Source organism: Macrosteles quadrilineatus, unplaced genomic scaffold (assembly GCF_028750875.1).
Source record: "Macrosteles quadrilineatus isolate MER2022 unplaced genomic scaffold, UCM_ALF_1.0 Scaffold_8__2_contigs__length_117827958, whole genome shotgun sequence".
Taxonomy (NCBI): domain Eukaryota; kingdom Metazoa; phylum Arthropoda; class Insecta; order Hemiptera; family Cicadellidae; genus Macrosteles; species Macrosteles quadrilineatus.
Genome location: NW_026542601.1, coordinates 88498389 through 88523173, shown reverse-complemented (window position 1 = coordinate 88523173; position 24785 = coordinate 88498389). Strand labels below are relative to the sequence as shown.

At 34.9% G+C, this 24785-nt stretch overlaps 1 protein-coding gene across 4 annotated transcripts in view; it reads left to right on the top strand.

Annotated features, from left to right (window-relative positions):
• Window positions 1-24785, top strand: part of LOC129000870 (rho-associated protein kinase 2) — a 54086-nt gene that overhangs the window by 24081 nt on the left and 5220 nt on the right. Inside the window, exons 13-29 of one of the 4 annotated variants that reach the window (XM_054427925.1) lie at window positions 4942-5127; window positions 6075-6233; window positions 8336-8356; window positions 9479-9725; window positions 10297-10533; window positions 11798-11821; window positions 12565-12725; window positions 14126-14380; window positions 14565-14699; window positions 15895-16029; window positions 16325-16418; window positions 16908-17122; window positions 18625-18847; window positions 19622-19781; window positions 20907-20985; window positions 22759-22966; window positions 24049-24265. In XM_054427925.1, the coding sequence (XP_054283900.1) occupies window positions 4942-5127; window positions 6075-6233; window positions 8336-8356; window positions 9479-9725; window positions 10297-10533; window positions 11798-11821; window positions 12565-12725; window positions 14126-14380; window positions 14565-14699; window positions 15895-16029; window positions 16325-16418; window positions 16908-17122; window positions 18625-18847; window positions 19622-19781; window positions 20907-20985; window positions 22759-22966; window positions 24049-24265 (2756 nt within the window). The remainder of the gene's footprint in view (window positions 1-4941; window positions 5128-6074; window positions 6234-8335; window positions 8357-9478; window positions 9726-10296; window positions 10534-11797; window positions 11822-12564; window positions 12726-14125; window positions 14381-14564; window positions 14700-15894; window positions 16030-16324; window positions 16419-16907; window positions 17123-18624; window positions 18848-19621; window positions 19782-20906; window positions 20986-22758; window positions 22967-24048; window positions 24266-24785) is intronic. The other 3 variants (XM_054427926.1, XM_054427927.1, XM_054427928.1) reach the window with 3 other exon arrangements.

Sequence of the window (24785 nt, the reverse complement as noted above, 5' to 3'; positions counted from 1 at the left end):
ATGTAAAATCATTTATATGTACATGTACAACACTATTGATCTAAGTAACTTATTATTTAAATCATAAATATAAGTTTATTGTTACTGCGTCTAATAGGCAAACTTTATTATAAACTCAGTTTTCAAAATAAAATAGGCTAATTAAAATTTACCACATTTGTGTAATGCAAATTTTTGATGATGTGATGTGTTATCAGGCCTATTCATTCTTATGGCATAAATGAATTTTAGATGAAAAAATATTTATTTTAAATCATATATTAGAAGAACCTGTATTGCTGGAAATGCCAGTGAGCTGCTTTACTTGCCTATTTCATAATTTTTACTTGCAGAATCATATTGTTAAGCATGTTACCTATTTCATAATATTGATTTTACAAATAAAGTTATGTTTTGGTGTAAACAAATAAAAACATTTGCAAGATTTATACTGTACTGAAACTTTCAATTGGTTTACATTGACAAAATGAGAGGATATAATCAGACCTTTAAACTTCAAGGTATACATAGCTTCAGACCTACAAAAATACCAAATTTATCAGTATAAAACATCAATCTTACTAGTTAAGTATCAAGTAACAAATTTTCAGTCTTGTGTTATTTTTAGAATGATTTTGCAGTCACTTGTTGTTACTGGCTATGTTTAGTAAAATATGCCTCACACTGCTTACACTTAACAAAACCTCTAATCATTGGCAATGTCGTAACAAAAAATTATAAAACAATTAAAGCAATATTTACATGCAAAGAATAATTGATTAAATAAAAACGCCTTCGCAAATTTCTGTGGCACACACAGAAAGTTTTAACCAAAACTAACTCTGGAATGTTCGCATTATCAAAAATGTCCTTTTATTGTAATTTGAAAACCCTAAAAAGTATATATTTTGCACACATTCACTCCCATATTTCATTCGGTTTAGCATTATATGGGTCAACAAAAATATTAAATATGGATAGTATTCTGAAGCGACAAAAAGAAACTATCAGAATTATGCTTAAGCTTAAACGAGATGATTCGGCAAAAGAACATTTTAAGAAATTACAAATTTTTACAGTTTATGGGCAATATATTTATGAAACAATTCTTATCGCAAAAAAAAAATGAATCTGAGCAAGTAATAAATTCAGTGCATTCTTATAATTTTAGGAGGAGAAGGGAGTTTGTCCAGCCTCACAAATTGAAATTTTTTGAAAAAAAACCCTCATATGCTGGTAATGATTTTCTAAAATTTGTCCCTGAATTCATAAAAAAAAAACAAACCTATCTAAATTCAAGAAAATTCTAAAGGAGCATTTAATAAATCTAGCATTATATTCTTTTGATGAATTTTCCACCTCCCATAAATAGAAATAGTATTTTTATTTTAAGTATTCTGACACTATTCACTGTACCACCAATGTACATGATTTACGAATAAAGATGTTTGAATATGAATATAATATGAAATGAAAGGCAACAACAACGCGCTCCTGTATTGCATGTATTGCATTGACTTTCTGCAGGCGTTTTTCGTATATAGATACTGACTCAATCATTAATTGAATCGTTCTTTGACCATCAATGCATCGAATCGAATCGAATCGGAATTTCATTGCGTTTTTTATGCATTGCACACCCCTACTTTGTATATAGTTTAACAGTTTACATTAAAATCTCTCAGCATTTCCCTCTTACTTGATTGATCTTAAAATGCACACATGTTAGATTCAGTATTCAACATCTTACTCTTTCTATTTTGGTTAGCATTGCCAGAGGAAGCTAATGTTTCAATAATTTGAGATAAATTCCTCCTAGTTAACACCTTATCAACATGCTGAAACAAACTGTAAAAATGAATAAACTTAAGTTTTAAAAACTATTGCCATTGTGAAAGCATATGTATACATCTTTTTTGGATTCCTTCATAGATACGCTATATAATTAGTTGTGTACTGACTGAACTCTGTTTTCTTGCATGCTTGCTGCGGTTGGTGAAGGTGGATATGGTAAGTGCTTTGCCTACATAAACTTTTTAATGTTAGTAACTTTGATAGAAGTTAAGGCTTTCACTTTATATATAAGCTGAGTGATGTAAAACGTTAGATGTGTGAAACAATGATTAATTTTACTATTACCTGAAGGTTACAATTTACTCCTTGTTATTTTAGATCCAATTTAAACCTATTTTAATTGATTATTATTTGTAAACTATTGCTTGACTTCTGGAATTGTAACTAAAAAGTAAAACACGTTTTGAACAATTTGCTAAACAATATTTAACTTTGCACACATCTAAACAAGATTAAAATTTTACATTAGGATGAGAAGTCAGTTTGGACAATATCATGTCAATTTAGTAAATAACAAAGTTTTTTATCTGGTTTTTCCCATTTACTGATGGGAAAATACTAAAACATGTGCTAACCCACCCAAAGCTAGAAAATCACAAACAAATTCCACACAGTACACTCCCTATATTGAGGTCGTTATGGACCTTAATATTTATTTTAGTTTTCGGTCGTAAAACATTAATTATTTTACTATAGTATAGGAGGATTAATAAAAGTAAAAATAGCGGGTAATTTGTGATTTGTTGAAACAAATACTTGAAATAACCACAGAATATTTTAACACAAGAATAGTCCGCAATAACTTTGAAAACTTAAATCCCATAGTACTAGGTTGCAACCTGGAAGAGTTGTTTGCAGAACAAACAATAGCAATGTTGGTCATTACGATGCTTTGATGTAGACATGGTTGTGTCAAACTATAGCTCAGTTAAAACTTGATAATTTTATGCGTTTTAAACAACAAAGATAATTTAGTGAGTTGGTTTATCATAATTCTAATAATACTGTACGTTTAAAGTTTTTCAAAACGACTGAAGAAGTGTTTAGCATGTTTGTTGTATTATTTATGTCTTTAATTATAGGCTACTCATTAACAAAGTTTAAATGCATGAAAATTACATTTAATCATTTTTCATTGGCTATATATTGTTTAAAGATATTTTACAAGTAGGCCTACTTGACTTTCTAATGTGGTACTGTAACTCCTAACATCAAACTCTATGCAACCTTCGTGACATCCAAGATTCTCGGTAATCGAGGTAGTCTCTGTCCCAACAATCTCGGTTAATCGGGAGTTACTGTAATCCAAACAAGAGACAAAAATTCTTCTAACGACAACAAAAAGTAGTAGAAAAAGAGGGTAGGTAAACACAATGGACACATCTGCACAATATAGCTCAAGTGAGACTGAGATGCTAGATTATAAAAACCACTTGAAAACTTGTTTTTTTTAACTTATTAGCAAAGACCCTAAAAACCAAAAATAAACTTCAAATTGCTGATATAGGCTGAGAGCTTTGGTTAAACCATGATCAATTAATGAAAGGGAATTGAGAAAATTATCAGCTCTGTGAGGTACCAAATTTTAAGGGGGGTAAAAACGTATTGCTAGTCAACAAACACCATAACTTACCCGATTTTTATCCACAACATCCTAATCCTAGGCCTATGTGTTGGCCCTAGCTTGGGCTATGGGCCAAAGAACGTAGGCCTACTTTTGATAACAGTGAAGTACACGAACACACCCACAACTACATATTTATTCATAATAGCACTCCGTTTCACATAATAAAGTTAAAACGACCGATTTTACGAATATTTAACGCCGATTACAACATCACTTAACCTCAAAATGGTGTTTGTTGACCAACGACAGACGACAACTAGACCGGCTCAACAGGTGAATTTCCGATCAGCTGTTGGCTAGTTCTCGAACTCACCACCAGAGCGATTAAGCCTCGACCGAGGAAATCATGATTTGAGCCGGACAAGAATTATTCGCTGTTCAACCGTCGACTTGTTCACGAGAAGCTCTTGCGAAATTACGATCACGCCATACGATTCTACGTTATTGATTCAGGTTAGCTAACTTCGTTGTTAGACTTTCTAACGTTCATTTTATTATTCTTTTAATATACGTATACTCGTCTGCCACTCATTTTTACCCGTTTAAATTCGATTTAATTTTCTAAATTTTATTAATTTAGTTTTCGCCGACTTGCATAAAACCCGCCAGTTCCTGCCTGCCAGTGACTAGCGGTGGATATCTTTCGGTTCGTTTAAATTAATTTGCTACGAAATTACGTTTATTCTGTTCGTTTAACGATTAGTTATTACTTAAATTTATTCTAGTCGATTCGACGTTTTAATACCCCGAGACTTGTCGTCCAAGTTCTAAACCCCGTCTTTGGCGGGTGAAAGAACCAAGTCTTGGGAGCGGGCTGATTTGAACAATCAGCTACGTAAATTAATACTAAATTTGTTTTAAATCATCTCACGTCAAATTATCCGTCCAATTAAATTAATCAGGCCCCGACGTCTCTGTAGGGAGTGCTTTTACATTATATTCGATTTCGTATTATTTACCTAGGCCTTTAGTTAAATATTTTAAAGTTCGTTACGAGTATTTATATCACATTGGCTTAAGATTGGATACTCGTCGGCCCTACAGAGTCATTCTAAAAGTTAGGCAAAATTCTCCACAACACGTTAACGAAGGCTGGGATGACATAGCTCCATCTGGGCGTCTGCAGGATTTCCTGAGCGCTTCTAGAGCTCTGAGCCTTCGATTAAATTTTAAATAAATTGATCAGTCAAAGCCGTGACAACTTCGTATCGACCCCTGGATTTTTCTCGGCTCCTTCTGAGCACTCCGGGGAAGAAATTTGAGTGTGGCCGGTTCTAGGGTAGGCCTAGCCTGACTTAGGTGAATACTAGTTTATTCCCCCCCTAGAATTTTGCGTCACAGCTCTTTAACTAGGTAGTTTTAAAGATTGAGTAAATATACAAAGATCTTACCTTAAAGGTTACCTCAAACAATGTGAAGTCAATAATTAGTATAAATGAGAGTAGGAGGACTAGATTGTTCTAGCGAGAATGTTGTTGCAGAGTCAGCAGAACGGAGAGTTGCAGACGCTGTTGGAGCGAGGGCGGAGGGAGGTGGAGGTGTTGGAGGAGAAGCAGCGAGTGTTGTTGGAGCAGCTGGACCTGGTGACACAGCGGGAGGGAGAGCTGAGGGACGAGACCACCAGGATGGAGAAGTCGCTGGCCATGGCTATGCACGATCTCAAGGAGGTTAGCAATGTGTTTGCACCCTACACGGTTTAATCTTACAAGTTTTTTTTCTTGTTGACAAGATCAAATAGTGAGAGAGTTGTCACCAGGTTGCTCAAAAGTACCTGGAGTTATTCCCCCCACTTAACTCAGGAGTACCCAGTTTAACTCAGAGTGGTGGTGGAAACAAAAACTATCCACATGAGTTGTTATAAATTGTACAAAAAGACCAAACAACACAACATACCACAGGTTCAAGAGTTTTTATGTTAGTCATTTTATGTAAATTGAAATGGCTATGTATTACTATCTGGACTTTTGGCTACTGAAGTAGACATCGTCATCCCATTTATTTGGACCAGCTGTCGTTGAGTTTTTATAAAAAAGGAACATAGTTTTGTCAGCTATTCATAGATTGCGCTAGTGTCTAAAATTCTATTTTTGTTCTTTTTCCTTCCAAACGAGATAGTTGATGGGGCTCAAGAATTGATAATAGCTTACAATCCTATCAGTTTGACTTACATTAGAAGCTCTTTAATCCAACTACTGGGACCGGGGGTAGTTCGGACTATTGAATAGTTTGCATTATAGAACAGTCATATTGTTGTTTTTACATAACAATAGCTACAACTTTGCTATAATGGATTGTAATTGTTACGGGAAAAGTGAAAAATGCTTATAAAGTAAAATACAGTGTTTATTTAATACAATAGTAAACATAGTGAATAAACAGTACTGTATCAGTGCAATCTGTCTGTGGCTCACGTCAACTAAATCCATATTAATTTTAAAAACTGGCAACAATTTTAAAATGGGGATGGAATGTCTAGTTGGTTTAATAGTCAAATGTACTATTTTCTAACATGATGGATTTTTTGGGATTACAATAAATTATTTTTTAATTTTTCGATAAATGCCTTACTTTGCAAATGATCTATTGTTATGTACATTGTTTTTTAAACTTTCAGTCACAACGAAGAATTGAAAACGAAATAGAAGTCCGTAGAAAAACAGAAGCACAACTAGCAGAAATTAAAAGAAAATTAGACGAAGAACAAAGTAAAAGAGCTCGAGAAATGAATAACAACCAGCAAGTCAATGACAAAATAAACTTTATGGAAAAACAGGTGAGTGGATTTAAAATTAATCTAGAAACAGAGAGAGAGAGAGAAATTCTTTACTTTACAATCATCAAGATTGAAAATTGTGTCATTTAAAAAAATTGAAACAGGTCACATTTAGTCTGGCTTTACAAAATTTTATTCTCCCAGTCCTTGGAAATATTTGATGAAATAAAAAGGGCATGAGAACAACCAGTTTGTTAGACTCTTCTTGAGCTTCTCGGGACTAGTTCTCTTCACCTCATCCAGCAGAATTGCTCCGGCGTAGTTGGGCTTCTGCTGAAACCTTGTAACTTGGTATGGTGAGTTGGTATATTGAAGTCTAAAACATTCCCAGTGTTGTGGATGTGGACATCTCCGTTCCGTTTCAATTTAGCTGACGCAGCGAAGCAGATGACCTCTAACAGGTAAAGGCTTACAAAACTGTTAAAATCCTCAGGTCTTTGAATGCCTCTTTCCAGCTGTCTCTCCAATCAAGACCAGCAAGCATCCAAACCGCTATCTTTTAGATGATGAGCACACACTTCAGATTGCATGTGCATGTGAGAAACTGTGACAAGTCAACCAATATGGGTAATCTGGGGTAATCTGGGGTAAAAATTTTTGAAAAAATTATTCATCTTAGAATTGCAAATTACCTGGAATGTAACTCAAAACTGTGTCAAGAGCAGTTTGGTTTTAGAAGAAATCTAAGCACACATAATGCTCTTTTTACTTATATTAGTAGTGTCCTTGAAGCTCTGGATCAGTCACAGTTGACTGCAGGAGTTTTCTGTGACTTATCCAGGGCTTTTGACTGTGTGGACCACAGGTTGCTGCTGATCAAATTGAAGAATATTGGCTTGGAGGGAATGGCACTAGAATTATTACGATCATACCTAATCAATCGAAAGCAGCGCACAATAGTAATAAAAAAATCAATAAAATATTATTCTAACTGGGCCAGCGTTACATATGGTGTTCCCCAAGGTTCCATACTTGGGCCTTTATTATTTATTATATTTATTAATGACTTGCCTAATTGCCTTTCCACAAATTCCTGTGCTTTCACTTTGTATGCCGATGACACAACTGCTCTTTTAAAAAGAAAAACACTAAGTGAACTTAAATTAACTTTTGACAGCACAATTAAACAAATCAATGAATGGTTTGAGAGCCATGGCCTGAAATTAAATGAATGTAAAACTAACATTCTTCAATTTAAACTCAGAAACAGAGTTACAGACACCACAATCAGTAATACAAAAATTGTTAAGTTTTTAGGTCTAAATTTAGACTCAAAATTAAGATGGTCTGATCACATTCATCATCTAAATAAAAAATTAAGGTCAACAAGGTATTCACTAAGTGTACTATCCAAGGTCACGCCGCTAGAAGTCTGCTTGACAGTATATCATGCGTATGTTCATTCTTTGCTGGCTTATGGCGTCACTCTATGGGGTAACTCTGCAGAGGCCAAGAAAGTGTTCACTTGCCAAAAGTCAATTCTCAGAACTATTTTTCACCAGAAGTCTAAAAAAAGCTGTAAACCTTTTTTTCAAAAAACATTCCATTTTAACATTACCTTCTCTTTATATATTTGAAATAGCAAAGTATGTTCATGCAAATCCTTTCTTTCTTGAAAAATATAAGATAAATCATAACTATCAAACGAGAAATAGTAACAAAACTTTTCAATATCCCAAACATTCGCACACAAAATTTGAAACTGGGCCTCTTTACATGGGATTAAAAATCTACAATCATTTACCTAATTCATACAGAACTTTATCAAAATCAAATTTTACATATAAACTGAAAGAGACTTTGAGCCAAAAAGCGTATTACAAAATTCAGACGTTTTTTAAAGATAAATTGTAATAGTTTTTACTCTTGTCAGGGTATAATTAGATTAAGGAACCTAGATATAAATTAGATATAAATTGACCATGTACCAGCTTGGGAATTACTTTTGTAATTATTGTATCAGGCGTTATGTACAATAAAGCTTTGTCTATTGTCTATTGTCTATTGTCTGGTTGATGAAGACCTTCAGGTCTTGTTAGGTGTTATTTAAAAAAGTAAATTTGAACTATTCAAGTTATTTACTGTAATTTGTTATTTTGCAGCTTACTTGTCAGTGCAGTCAAGTTGAGTAGTCAATTTAAGGTCATTAATGTTTTGTGGAATAACATATCTGTGACTATCTCAGATGTTGTCTTGAGTTTTAGTTTATTTTAACATAATGATCGTAACAAAATGTTTGTTTTTTGACGAGTTAAACATGTCTCCAATTACTTTTAATTGAGAGTTTTGAGTGGTCATCTTTGTAGTATTGTGTACCTACTTCAGAGTGACCCTCCTCTTGAAGCCATTTCAGGTTTTTCTTTAGTATATTTGGATAATAATCATTATGTGTTAACCAACTAAACTAATTTTGTTTTTGCCTACTAAAAATCTCTAAATATTTTTGTTTTGCAATTAGTGTTGTTTTGGCTTGTGGTTTGATTATACATTTCTCAAAATTATTTGATTTTCTTTATACTTTACATTTCATTGAAATGACATACACTGTCTCCTTAAAAATTGCATAGGTGGTTGAGTATGGAATTCGACTTGGCTTCCTGTTCAAGGCCTTTAGTACTTGACAGCCTTTGTATTCAGAAACAGCTTTTTTGGTTCTAGACACATTTTACAAATTTATATTGCAATATTTCCATTCATTCAGACTCTCTTGTTACTGTCTCTGCCCGGGCAAAATAGGGGTTGGCTTAACTAACTTTCCCTAAGAATCTAGAGAATCGTTTATAAGAAATTTAATAATAATTGTTTATATCCTTAGTACAGTAAATAAAATAGGACTGTGTCTGTGGAGTCTAGTTTTGCCATAAACCTAACCTTTTCATCCAAATTTTCAAATGTGAATGTACGTAATTAACTGTATAAACATTTTTATTTTCAATAATGTTGTGTGTACATCTACAGTATCCGACCTAGTCCCGGATTTGTAAGGGTCAGTTATGAAGAGGGGTACTGTACCAATCCAATATAGACCACTATCATGAACCAGGTTAAATATTTTTTTTATTTTTGTAATTCATGTGTACGGCAGTTTTCTAATGCCATTAATATATTCAGGTTTTCGTCACTGATTAATTTTGAATTGAAACATCACAAAGCATTAGGTCAGATGACCATTATAAATAAGTTTATCCACTTGAAATGTTAAACAGTTAACAATTTTAGCCATCAATCGATGTGGGGATTTTCAGCTGTCCGAAGTCCAAGAGAAACTGAAGGCAGAGATGGAGAGTGGGGTTCGGTTGAAGAAGCAGGCTACAGAGCTGAAGGGTGCCAAGGCGGCTGGTGAGCAGATGGTGGCCGAGCTGCAGGTTGTGTTGGCAGCATTGCAGAGCCAGCGGGACGTGCTGCAGCAGGAGGTGGCGACATTGCAGGGCCAGCTGAGTCAGGAGAAGAGCTCGCGCACACACGTCACGGATCTACACAAGGAACTGGAGGGTAGGCTATAAACAACATAGTCAAACAAACAGAAGCATGCTACTAAAATCAAGCAACAAAACAACCACAACTCGCAAACACAAATTAATGCATTTTAAATCAAACACGATCAGGCTAGAATGTCAAATGCACAGGGGGACATTTCTGCTTTATTGGTACCGCCACTCGCCTTCAAGCAGATTATAGACTGGGGAAGCAGAGACAACAAGATGCTGACTGAAAGTACTTGACACCTGCATACTTACCTTATATATTTATTTACTAGTGCACTTTTCTTGCTGATTACCACTTTTCTTGGTAATTACTTACAGCCAACAATTTTACGTCCTGCTTCCTCCTACAACACACTGCCTACGCAATCTCCTATGCTCATCCTAAAAAACTGTGTATAAAAAGTGTTGTAATTATTGGCTCACACGATAATAGATAAATATGATAAAACTGTCATAGTCAAACTATTAACAAATTGCTGGGGCTCAGAGGGTTGAAGGCAATTAAACATATTTTACCGATACAACTGGTTTAGTTTCAATTGTTAAAGAGCAGTTTTATAACACTGGTTTTTTTACAGCAAGACTAGCCACCCTGCACCACGAGCTTGAGCGTGCAAGTGACCGAGAGGGCAAGGTGATTGAGGACAATCGGCAGCTGAACGAACGAGTGTCTACACTGGAGAAGGAGTGTGCCTCGCTCACCCTGGAACTAAAGGCAGCTCACAACAGATACAACCAGGAGGTGAGGGCTCATGAGGAGACAGAACGTAGCCGACTGCTGACCAAGGAGGAGGCCAACATAGAAGTGGTCAAAGGTATGGACCAACACTATATATCAGCAAACGCATTGGGACAGGGACACTCAAAGCTGTTTTAGAAATGACTGTCTGGATGCAGAAATGAACTGTAATGAGCGTAATATGATTTCACGCTTATATTACCAATAACTTTCTGTTACTTGGTATGAAACTAAAACTTGATATCGTACTTCCTTTACGTCCTTCTCAGCGGGATTCAGTTTATTATTTGGTTCAGGTTACATCAGGTATCAGTTTACTAGTTTGTCCAGGCTAGTTATATTTCATATAATTTCTTGTATCACATTAGATTATTTTTTTTTTAAATGTATCAAATAACTATCTATTTCAACCTAATTTGACCCAACTAGCATTAAATGTACTCAGGGGACGGTGATGGCTTTTGACCTGATGAGTAGCAACTGTCTAGAACAGGCATTTCTGAATGCAGACAGTCCTTTTCAAAGTCGTCCGTCATGGACTACTGATAGAACTAGACATTCCATTCTAATAATAAAGTTGTATTAGGTTAAATTGCTTATCACCTGTTGAATACACCAACTTTTCAAAGAAGGCAAATCAAAGGACAACTTAATGTAAACTGTAGCATCTTATGTGTCACATCAACTATTGCAGTTATATAAACCAGGGAGATCCAAACTACGGCAGGTTTTTACATGTTTTTATAATTTTTGTTTTATGGTAGTTGTGGTAGCAATTTCATTTGATTAAATTAATTATTTGTTTGTATTGGTTGTTTTTCACATTTTATTATTTTGTGATGACAGATATCTCCCTACAGATAATAACAAAGGCAAGATTATTTTAAATCTTATTATGATTGCATTCTGGGAATTCTTTAACCTTATTACAATATTGATCTGTTGTTACAGGTCTGTGGATTTACACAAGACTGTATTTCTTAGAATATGTTGTGATGTTTCTGAAAGAAGAATTGGTCATGCATTACTTTCTATTCAATTTGTTCTGCCACACTCTTGAAATACTAATAAAAATGAGTAAATAGAAACTGTGATCAATGTGATTTTATTGGTAGCAAACCGTATTTGAATCTGTTAAACCTTTATGTTCATTCTTTTCTTTATAAAAAGATTCATGATTTTATCTTTGCATACTAAGTAAGGATTTTTACCTTTTTTCTGATTTAGGTACTTTCTTTTATCATATTTTCCATGATCAAAATAAGTTGTCTAATTGAAACTGTCTTAAGTTATTTGTTTAAAACTTATTGTTCTGAAATGTCTATATGCACATGCCTCAGACCGCATGGATTGCATATTTCGAGGTAGGATTAATGACCTATATTACATTGTCTGATTTAAACCCTTTTTGCACGAATTATGAATATATTACATTTTACATATATTTAACATATATTGTGTAGAAAACAAATGAATGTGATTTTGTATGGTAAAAAAATACATATGTTTTGTCTGTTTGCTATCACTTAGGGCAGGTATGATATAAAACTATAAAAAAATGTGTTACACAAATCAAATGTTTCCTAGAATTGTGAGTGATTAGTATGGTTCTATTTTCATCCTGTTTAAATTCTTTGTAGCAATGATTATATTTATTTACCTATATTAAGACATTACTGTACATGTACACTGTTTATAATCAAAGTTTTGAAAACTGATTGTCAACTCTTTTGGGTGTTGATTCTTTCTCTAAACATGAAATTAACTAGTTAAAGGATATCTTTAAAACAAGTTTAGGATTTAAAGTTTTTTATTTTATTTTCACGGAGAGTCAAGCAAATAAGTTGGCTACTTAAATTGAATATCTCCACTCATGCTATGTTTATACACCTCAATGAATGTAAACATAAGTGGTGGATTCAGGATGTAATTGCACAAAGTTCACATTCAAAGTCATAAATATTTTCACAAAAACTAAAAATCAAATTTTAATACGTTGGCAACCAACTTAAACTTTTGAAAAGTCAATAGAAACCACATTCAAACGCAAATTAAGTTACAGTTAGTTAGAACATAAATGGATATAAAACCTGTGTTATGTTGGTAGCTCTGCAGGCCAAGCTGAATGAAGAGAAGGGTGCCAGACAAAAGGCAGACCTAGTGTCGCAGGAGAAGGAACGTCAGATGTCCATGTTGTCTGTGGACTACCGGCAGATACAGCAGCGGCTACAGAAACTGGAGGGTGAACATCGGCAGGAGATTGAGAAGGTGAATAATATTAGCGACACTACCATTAAGGTCGAATCACATATATCAGTCCAGTCTCAGTTCGGTTACAGTTCAGTCACAGTTGCATTCGCAATTTCTCAGTCAAACAGTCAGTCATTAGGTTTCAGTCACTCTTCCGTCACTTTATTTACAGTGTTGTTACTGTCAAAAATGTTTAATTAAAACACAATATTCTATCAAATTTTCATCGTTCGTCTTGTTTATTGTTACAAACATCACTTAAAATATAAACCTGATCATTTAAATAAAAAAAGTACTATTTTCTAACCTCAAATACCCCCGCCGCAGCAAACCTGCCGACAAAGCAAATTTCCATTTGTCTGAATAGATTTTCAACTAAACCTATTTAAATAACATTAGGTTTAATGAGTACCTAGGTTTGCTGCTACACAAAAACTAATAATGTGTGATTTTTTTTGTAAAATATTAGCTTAGTATAAAATAAATAAATTTGCCAAGTTTGATCAAAATATATCCATAAACAAGCAAACTACAACATTTTACAATATTTCCATAAGAATAGCATGGGAATTTTAAATTTAAATTTTTTTGAAATTTTCTCTGTTACCAATAACTGTCCAAAAACACTTTGATATACTAAATGATTTGTTTTTTAATCTCTTTAAAAAGGTCTAGAGAGTAATTAGGAAATTTTGTGTTTTGAGGGTCAAAAATGATAAAAACCATTTTTACCCCATAAAACCCCCCGTAAAACCCCGTTCCCATGGTCAGATCATGCTGGTTCGCAAACTCATTGAAGTTTATCCCGCCTTACACCTTTAACCCTTTGAGGTCAAATTTTTTTCCCATTTTTTGCCGAGTATAGTTTGCCATTAGACTAGTCGGGAAAATGGCGCCGGGTGACCTATACTTGCCATTCAAGAGCAAAATTAAACTTTTTTGATTTTTAATTTTTTTTTTTTTTTTTTCGTATAGGTCGCCATTTTCGAGCAGTTGGGAAAATGGTGGGCGGCGACCTATACTTGCCATTCGACCGCAAAATGTTAAACCTATCGGACAAAAAATACTCTACTTATTGCGTTTATATATATATAAATTTTAACGAATGGTGTTTTTGACCTCTGGGGACATAAAAATTAAAAAGTAAATCGGTCCCGGGCCTAGGTCTTACCGTGCCACCTACGGTAATAGTTACTTCCCTATTGGGAAATTCGCTAAAACGTCCGTCAGGCGTCCACACAATCCAAAAATATTTAGGAGGAAAAGTTGGGTTTTCTCTTTTAACGATTTTGAAGAGAAATGATTGATATAATATTAATATATCGGTACTTAGTTTGAATATCAATTAGGATGAACCATCCATGAACTCAGATAATTTTTGATGAGCTGTATCTCACTTGTAGTCGTGTGATTGACAGACCAAGGTGCTGCAGTCCCAGATAGAGCAGGAGCAGGTCAAGAAGTCAGCCTTGGCGTCAGAGGTGTCACTGGCACTGTCTGACGTCGCTCACCTACGCGCCAGGGAGGCTCAGCTGTCACGCGAGGTCGCCAGCTTACGAGAGAGCAAACGAGCTGCAGAGGAGGAGCTGCATAGAGTCAAGACTGCCAAGTCTGTGGACGATCTGCATATGAAAGACTTGCAAGAACAGTTTGAGACCCAACAATGCTTCTCTGTGAGTTGTTGATACCATCATATCTCAAGTGTCCTTGGCCTCTTTCAGCTATTATATTTTTTTTAAACTTACAAAATAATTTTTCTGTAAAATCTTCCATTTTTGTCAACACTTTTGTATTTATGACTTTCAATTTTGAATTTATCAGAATTCAGAACTGAGGTAATTGACTACCTGTTTGTAGGCTCTGTACAAGACCCAGACTCAGGAGCTACAGGAGGAGATTGAGGAGAAGTCTCGTATCATCCTAGAGCTGGAGGAGGAGAGAGGGTCTCTGGCTCACCAGCTGCAGATAGCTCTGGCTCGGGCTGATAGTGAGGTGAGAGATAGTGATTTCATTGAGAAAATGTGTACATGCAATGGAACTAGTCAATACAAAGTATCTTGAAAAGTTAATAAACACAAAACTCGGTTACGTCAAACACTTTCAGTGGAATAAATTATAGTTCTAGGAAAGGGTCAATAAAAACTCTTTATTTTAATAACTTTAGCATTGTAAATTAATTAATGCTTGTCAAATCTATCGTACTGTAAATTAATTGATGCTTGTCAAATCTATCTTACTGTAAATTAATTGATGCTTGTCAAATCTATCGTAATACAATACATAACATTTTTTGTCAAAATTAAAGAAACAAGCAACCATTTTCTTATGAGACAAGGATGTTTATTTATAGCCTCTCACTGGAGGCTCGAGTCACAAAAACTATCTTGACCTTGAAATCCTTAACTCCCCCCCCTGCCCTACCTACAAGTTGCGTTGTTTGTTAACTCTAGCGATAGATAATCCGAAATAAAGGGGGGAGAGCCATTTCAGATAACACATTTTTTGGTTAACCCGTCAAATGCTAAAAATGCCCTATGTATTACCACGGTGTATAAGAAAAATGAATTTAAAATAAAGCCTATATAAATGCTACAGTGTTTTATTTCAGCTACAAAAATATGTTACAATGGGTTAGAAAATACTTTAAACTAAGACAACTGCAAAGTAGTAAAGCGTTTTACATTACATATTACTTATATTTCAGCCCTGTATTATGTTATGGAACCGTTTCGGTTAACCCGGGTTTTGGTTAACCCGAATTCGGTTAACTGGGGTTCTACTGTATACCTATCACGTTTCTTGGTTGTGTAAATTATGAGATTGTTGATGCATATTTTATGTTTACCTATTTTTCTTTCAAAACATGTTTTCTGTTGTAACGAAAATTACAATTGGGAACTGACGACAGGTAATATGAAACCAATTAGTCATTATAAAACTATTATTTTCATGTTAAAATAGGGTTGAAATCTCATAATATTACGCTAGATATAAATGGAAGTCGTAGAGGAATAAAAGTGATAAAACTTTAATGATCTAAAATACTGACTCAATTGACTTGACCTTGAGTACAAGTACAACAATTATTTGTGATATTCCCTATTAATGGATTTGGGACTGCTAATGGGGTTTTGCATCATTACCCTGTTACATCACAGACCACTAGTTATTTTCTGTAATGTGACAGGCTCTAGCTCGGTCTATAGCTGAGGAGACGGTGGCTGATCTGGAGAAAGAGAAGACAATGAAGGAGTTGGAGCTGAAAGATCTGTTGGCCAAACACCGATCCGATATGGCTTCTAAGGAATCTAGTCTTAGTATGGTGAGTATCTCATGAATTTGATTATTTTAGTTACGTTTTTACTCCCTGAAAAAAATTCTAAAAAAATGTATTTTTAATTGTAACGGGACAAAATTTTCACAATTATATAGGCTACAACCATTAGCTTACCACTCTTTTTGAAAATTAAAAATTTAAGTCCTTCAATCACAACAAGGATGGTTGTTTGGGTACAGACTAGCTAATTAAATTGTTTCAATCTTTCTCAAACTACATCCTCAACATTTTATGACTGTATTGTTGAATACAAATATTCTTATTTTTAATTTTGTTTCAGATGAAGGAGAGAGAACTGGACTTGAAAAAGAACTCAGAACAATTAATGAAGGATAAGGATGACCTGAATCATCAAATGATGTTGATGCAAGAAGGTAGGCCTATCAAGTTCTTTATAATGTAATATCTTTATAGTAGGCTACCTATAACACTGTTTCAACTGAATCGGACGATAAATAAAGTATTCAAAGGCTGAGCTTAGTCAAAGTAAAATATTTTCAATACTTCAAAACAAACTGTTCATTAAGATTCCAGTAGGGAAGTATCGAAGTATCTATTACTGAAGTCTTAATGATAAGACCTAAGTTTGATACCACTTTACTTGATTGGGTATACTGTACTCAGAATCAAAAACACTTCTCTTTCAAATTTGTATTCATGCTGTATATTATGGTAAAAAACAGAAATTTACAATTTTGGGTCATGTAAACTATTTTGAATCTGTTAACTGCCTTGAACTATTTTTTTAGCAAGTTATTTGTGTTATTCATCCCTCCTTCCTTCATGTATTTCAGCCAAGTAATTTCCCTCCAAAAATATTGTATAAGTCTTTTTACTCCGTCTTACACTGAGTGTCTGTGCAGACGTCCTATTAGCAAAGGGTTCCAAGGAGGAGTTGGACAAGTTGAGGAAGCAACTGAAGCAGGAGCAGCTGCTGAAGGCTCAGGCAGTCAACAAGCTGGCAGAGATCATGAACAGGAAGGACATGAATGCAACAGGCAAGAACAAGAAAGTGTCCTCTGGAGATCTGCGGCGGAAGGAGAAGGAGTGTCGCAAACTGCAGCAGGAACTGACACAGGTTTGTCAAACGTCAAATTATACAAAGGTAGAATCAAGATCATGATTTAATCAATAATAACAATGTCATCCTCTCGTCTGTTTCAAAATTGAACGTTTTTCATTACAAAACAAAACATGAACTAAAACAGATCAATAACAATTTATTTCTAAGATCAGCTGACTTTTAGAAAAGAAATCAAAACAACAACACGATTCACTTTTCAAAATTATCATAATTGGAAATTTTCTTCCGAGTGCTCTTTGTCAAGATTACCTAAATACTGGAACCAGCTGCTTCAATATTTAGTGAATCTGATTCTGAATAGAATTTAAGTTAGTTAACTGCTATGTTGAAATAATTAATAAAATTGTATTGAACTGTGTTGTAAATTGTAATGATATTTCTCAGTAGAATCATTGACTATTATAGAACATCTCCATGTTAAAGTTGTTGCCAGTTTTAGGCCGGGGCCACACGAGGCGGTTATGTCACACGAAGTTAAGCCATGCAAAGTTAAACCACGTTAGAGGGGATGACACACACAGTCTTAAGAGAGACAACACACGATACGGTTTGATCATGCGGTTGCTCTTCTTCAAGCATTTCTAGTGGTTTTGAACGAGTTTGTATTTTGTGTGTTTACCGACTGTGTACGACAATACACGGAGTAATGAAAATCAAACTGTGATATATAAGACAAAATCACCTCTTATTTTGTATTTATTAGTTGTAATAGATCAAAGAACATCTTGCCTCAATGTTATTATCAGACATTCTTTGGCACTAATTGAATTTCTCATGAGTGTATCTTCCTAACTTTGATGCGGTCAGAGCAATTCAAATAGCTCATCAAACGATGCTATCAACTTACGGTAATGACCAAAAAACTCCAAACTCTGGTTTTGCATGTGCTCTTAAAAGGTTTGAAACACAAATGGTTTATCGGTTTATGAAGGGTCTGTTAACCTTTGATCCAAGTGGATTTCTGTTAACCTTTGGTTCCAGCTCACCACACGTTTCTAATGCACAAACTAACATAAGTGTATCGTCCATGACGAGTGAATTGGACCATGTTTTAATACAGTAAGTAGGCTGGGAAACCCCAGCAGGAAGCGGTTCATCCGAACTGTGTGTACCGACACCGACTGCGCGGCAAAACCGCCTCGTGTGCCCTCGGCCTTAGAATGAAAATGAGTAAAGCTGGATAGTGCCCTGATGTCAATTACCCAAGCTTAAAAAAAAACATCACTGCAAACTATCATCTTTTGTGTAAAAACTAGAGGAAAAAAATATAATTTTCATGGTAGCTCACTCCGTAAGTGACTCACTCGACTAAGTTTGATTTTTGGCGAATTCTATCAGTTTTTACTATATCTTTCTACTAGATAAGATTTTACCCTGGCATCTTAAAGTCAATAGTAGTATTAAATAGCAACACTATATTGTACCGTTTTCCTACAAACAATCCTATTAATTTTCAAATTCTGTTCCGAATCATGTTATCTTTGTTCTATCCAAAGGAACGTGAGAAGTACGGACAGGAGGCAGTCAAGTGGCAGAAGGAGATTCAAGAGTTACAAGCTCAAGTGGTGGAGGAGAACCAAACTAAGCTGAAACTGCAGATGGAACTAGACAGTAAAGATTCTGAAATTGAGCAACTGCTGGGTCGTCTGGCCTCCATAGGCAGTGAGACAGCGTCACTCAGCAGCGCGGACAATGAGAATGATGAAATCTTCTCACAAGGTTGGTGTTAACCTTAGACAAAATGTCTTGCAGTAGTTGTACGAAGCAGTTTGAGAATTGAAAATAAGTTGTAGGAACAGGATAGATGTTTTATTAGTAGCGTCTTTGAAAAATTCTTTTAGATGGGTCTTACCTGGTTCTGATGATATTCAATCATCCTTTGAAAATTGATTATTGAGTTACAGCAATTCCTAATTACCAGTACAATAAAATTTGGATAATTCAAACACCATGAGAGTAAAATAATTTCCAACCATCCAAATACACTACTTATCACTAGAAACAATTAATTAAATGATGGACAGAACTGTTCAAAACAAGGGTTTGGAAGCAGAGAACAAACCAGAAGGCCATTGGCGAAATGGTGTTGCTGAATTTAAAGGTGATGAGGGAGTTAAAGGCCTTGATTTGGTTGTGGTCTGCGGTAGTCTTAACCCAACATTGTGTGTTGTTTAATGACAGCTTTTCATGCTATTTTTTTTACATTAATGTTTTAAAAAATCAACCATCCAAAATTATTTTTGCATTATTAACGTTACTTTGTCACTGTTTATAGAAGGCAGTTTTCTATGGTGCTGAGAGAAAAATTCACACTTCAGATTGTTTTAAATTAAGGAAGTTTAAAGCATGTTTTTTAGTATCATCCACTTTACAATAAAAACCAACAAAGACCATACTTAATTTATTTAACTATACTTCTGCCTGTTTAACCTACCGAAAATGAGTGCACGTTCATGATAAGTTGATTTATTTATTCCTATTTGTTGCTTCCAGATAACAGGATAGAGGGCTGGTTATCTGTTCCTAACAAACAAAACATCCGCAGGCACGGTTGGAAAAAACAATATGTTGTTGTGTCGTCAAAAAAAATCATATTTTACAATTCTGAAAGTGATAAGCAAAATACTGATCCAGTTCTAATATTGGATTTAAAGTAAGTAGCATATTTTTTCCATATTCTAGACAGTATTTAAGCTATTTATTATCTACGTAATACAGTAGAACTACAATTACCTGAACTCCAATCAACCGGATCACCTCAAGGAGAAAATATTGATAAAATTGGCCGTACAAAATTATGTTTGTTGCAGTTAATGGTAATTGGTTGCACATTTTGATATAGAAAATGTAAATAATATTCTTTGTAATACTGCTTTTGGTTTTTAATATCCAAAAGTAAATGTAAAAACTTTGTTTAAAACTAGTCTTTTTGCCTACTTTAAATACATTTTTCTTGAAAACAATATTATTCGTATTTTTGATTATCTGGGAGGGGTCCTGTCCTAATTAATATGAATAGTTAGATTTCTACTGTAAGCCTATAGTTTTAGGCTCTTTATGTAGGTATTCAACTTGCCAAGATTTGGTAATGAGACACTAAACCTTAAAATTGATATGTGATATGGTTATGCCTTTGTCACTTTTTCAGGACAATATTAGTGATGTGTCAAAACCAAATCTCAAAACCATCAAAACTTTGAAAAAGTTTTGGATTTGAGATTTGATAGACCAGTTTCAAGATTCAAAAGCTTTGAAATTTAAAATTTTGGCACTTTTATGTTTGAAACTGCTGACATTGTTGTGTCATTATTTTTGTTTATACACTGTTAACACACAAGCTGGTAGCAATGGAGCAAACAGATCTCCATTAACACTAATGTAACATGTAAATTGTATTCTGAACTGCAAAGGGCATCTTAAATCCTGGAACAATTCAGTTTCATATCGATAATTATTAAACACAAAGAAATATTAACCACTCAAGGTTCTAATTAATGTAATATTCATGTTTATGTTAATGACAGGCGTTTCATTTATGTTATAGTACGGTAGTTGTTTATAAAAAAACTGTTATTTTGGGTTTGAAGTTTATCCGTCACATTTATATTACTATGCCTGGATCAGGAGCCTTTGTTTAACTATTACCGGCAATTTTGCGGCTTAACTGTGAAATTTGATTATCCGTGGTGTTCACGCCAGTCAATCCCGCGGATAATCGGGAGTTTACTATATTACGCCTAATGCATTAACTATTTTACATCCTTAACTATGATTTCAGTAAGGTGTTCCATGTGAGGCCTGTTACACAGGGAGACGTTATTAGAGCAGATGCCAAAGATATTCCAAGGATATTTCAGGTAACATGAATCTATTTAGAACCAAATAATCTTTTAAATTCATGCACAGAATATATATTTGTACCTAGTTGTGTCATGAAAATGGTTTAAAATCTTAAAATATTCAATTCTATCAGAACTGCTTGTTTCAATTATTGGCAACTTTTAAGTTTTAGTTTCCCATTATTGTCATTTTAAAGTTATAGCCAGGTTTTGAATAAAAGTAAATGTAGCTGAAGTGAGCATAGTATTGACTTTCTTTCACTGGTGGGTTAATTATACTTCATCAGCCCCTGTCTTTGTGTCCTTCCATAAGGTAATTTTGGGGTAATGGGGCATTTTTCAAGCGAAGAAAAAAAGAGCAGCAATGAAAAATTCCAACTAACCAATTTAGGTTAAACCCTAGTTCAAACACATAAAATGAATACAGTAGAACCCTTCATACCCGACCTCGAAATAACTGACTCCTTGGGATATCCGACCTAGAGCCCGACCGTCTACTTGTTTCCTGTTGGGGGCAATAACGCCGAGCACGATCGGTTAGCCGAAAGGCCAATCGCAGATGTTGCCGTTATCGTGGCAGACGATCATCACTGTCGCCAACAACGGGTGTTGCTGCCGTCCCGGGAAACGATTACAGAAGTAGTACTGCAAGTTATGCTCACGAGTGTTGTCGCCATTGCGGGAAATGATTACTGAAGTCGTGGAGACTGCAAGTTGCGCTCACAGGTGTTGTCGTGGTCGCTGGAGTCGAATACCGATGTCGAGGAGACTGCAAGTAATTCAAATTCAAATAACCTTTATTTGTTAGTAGCATACAATACATACATAAATAGTGTAATGCCCAAATGCTCCTCCTAATATCCAAACTTTTGGCTGTTCCGACCATTGTGGTCGAATACGAGGGGTTCTACTGTTTCATATTATTAGAGGTAAATTATATTATCAGTTGGAACTGTTTTTTTTTTTTTTGTTAAGGAGAAGGTATTTATGTTGCCAACCAAACAGACGGTCAACATTGACCATTGTTTAATAAGTGTTAGGTTTTTTATTTTAGCAGTACCTATGTATTTTATTTTATTGTGCAAGTTAGTGTTGTATATGTTGTACATATGGAGGTAGACTATATTATTTAATTTGTACAATAAAGCACTTTTTCATTTCATTTCATTTCATAGAGGTAAATGAAGTTGATTACAACAAATATAAAAAGAAATTTTACTGTTATGAATTGTGCCAGCCTGAGATTATCGATCAAGCCAAACTCGAGGTAATATCGAGATCATCTGCAGTGGTTGGTGTGACATCATCGTGTTTTCTTGTGGCCACAGAAACGTTATCAACGTCTTGCACAATTACCGTAGATTATTGAATATCTCCCACGGTTGTGGAGACTATTGCGGCAAGATTCTATTCATTTCCCGCGGTCAAGTATATATTATTATTGTATCTGCAATAGCGGGAGTCCTTTCTGTTTTTAGCCGTCATACGGATGGTTTTCTCTTTCGTTGGAGCCGTGATAGTGATTGTTTTCCTGTACGTTCCATTTGTGATTTCCTGACCTAGCTGTATTATTTATTCTCTTCTTATTTGGTGCAGTTGTGGTAATGATTCTTTCTTACACCTCAGCTGTGATACTAATTCTTTTCTCTTACGTTGCAGCCGTAATACTGGTTGTTTTACCTTACTTTGCAGTTGTGATACCAACTATTTAACTTTGTGTTGCAGGTGGTGGTACTGATTATTTTTTCTTACTTTGCAGCTGTGATACTGACTATTTTCTCTTGTTCTCAGCTGTTGTATGCAGGCGAGGGTGAAGCACGCAAGCCTGAAGATGGCAGCCTTGATCTGAGCCGAGTGAACACTGACGACAAGCCAGGCACTATGGTGTTCAAGGGCCACGAGTTTCTACAAATCTCATACCATATGCCTACCAACTGTGAGGCCTGTCCCAAACCTCTGTGGCACATGTTCAGGCCACCCGCAGCACTCGAATGCAGACGTGAGTGCTATTCAGTAATTTCTTTCTCTCTTTCCCTTTAATAAGGTTTATAAAACTGTTAAACATGAGATAGAGAAGGCTCGCCACATTGTATTTTTCACAATTTATAGAACTGAATCAATGCATTAGGGAAAAGGAATGTATGTACAGTATAACTCCAAGTGCCCGAATGAGTTGGGACCATTCACCTGCGGATATTCAAAGATTTTAGGATGGTTGGATTTTTACCAAAATTTGCGGTATTTGATGGATAGATACTTGCCCGAGTCAAGACAAAATTTTACTATCACAATAACGATAAAAAATTTCTGCTTTCGACTTAATTGCGGAGGACAATGATGATTTGTTATGACCACGGGAGATGATGTTGATATCTACTTGACCTTGGGAAATGTCCAGGATTTTGTCTCAATAATGGTTTCTGCCTTCCTTATTTTTATTACTGTTATTTTAAATTTTTAAATTCTTTTTGTGCACGATTCGGATTCAAAGTGTTACTGTACAACTAACTTGTCCAAGAAAACAGTTCCAGGCTGTTGTCATCACACATTAATTTGATATTTCACTCTATGGGGTAGGTTAGTTGAATATCCATTCCTTCTTCCCTAATTTATTCCTAAGCCATGTGATAATCTTTTCTCAAAACACAAAGGCAGAAGTACGCGATTTCAAACATTCAGTGTAAGATATATTGAAAAAAAAATAATTTGATTACATCTTGTAAATGTGATATTTTGTTTGGTACCTAAAAGCAAATTCTTGATACAACCAGTTCTTAAGAAGAAAACCAGTTGTGAGAACGGGTGTTAAAATGTCAACATTACAACAAACCTGCTTGAGAAATTAATTTGGAGGATCTTTAGACATAGGTCTAGTCTAGCACACTTGGAGTAATCTCCTTATTAAAATTTGTTTTTAAACACTTGTCAACATTACTGAGCTTCTCTCCTCTAAGCACATTGTAAAGAAACTGATATTACATATTTCAAAACAAACAGAAATCTACTTCTGTTACGATTTTCTTTGAGTGCCTTGTTAGATAATGGGTTTTGTAGTTGATATGACCTGATTGGGTTACGTAGGATGTCGCATCAAAGTCCACCGAGACCATCTGGTAGGCAAGGAGGAAGCTATCGCACCATGCAAGCTCCACTACGACCCCAACAGTGCCAAGGAGCTGCTAGTGCTGGCGCCTAGCACAGACGAGCAGAAGTTGTGGGTGCAGCGGCTCACTAGGAAGATACAGAAGTGTGGCTACAAGGCCAATACCAATGTGGACGGTGCCAAAGTCTCCCCCAGGTAGATCCAACTCTGACTAATCAATCTACATATAAAATAAACTAATCACACTCTTAAAAAAAAAATTCTATATTTCGGCATTAGCCTTCTTTAGGAACAATCAAACAAATAGAAATGTTAAAGTGTTTACCACTCTGTATCAGATGGTTTAGCAAAAATCTAAAATACATATAATTTGTAAGGAAGTAATAAAGAAAATTTTGATAGAAAGAAAGAAAGAAAATATTTTTTGTATACTATCTCAAATTTAGACCAGATGGTGTTTTAGATTTAAGTATTAATTGATGAGCCCAAACTACCTCCCACTTCCCAACCATCAGGAAAAACTTTGGGCTGTAATCAATGCCACAAACCACAATGTGCCACTTGTAAATCAATCATCTCGTCAAAAACCTTCACTTGTAGCCAAACTAAAAGATCTTGTAACATAAATAGTAACATCACTTGTAATTCTACCAATGTCATTTACCAAATTTCCTGCAAAAACTGTCCTAAAGACTACATTGTCAAAACACAAATG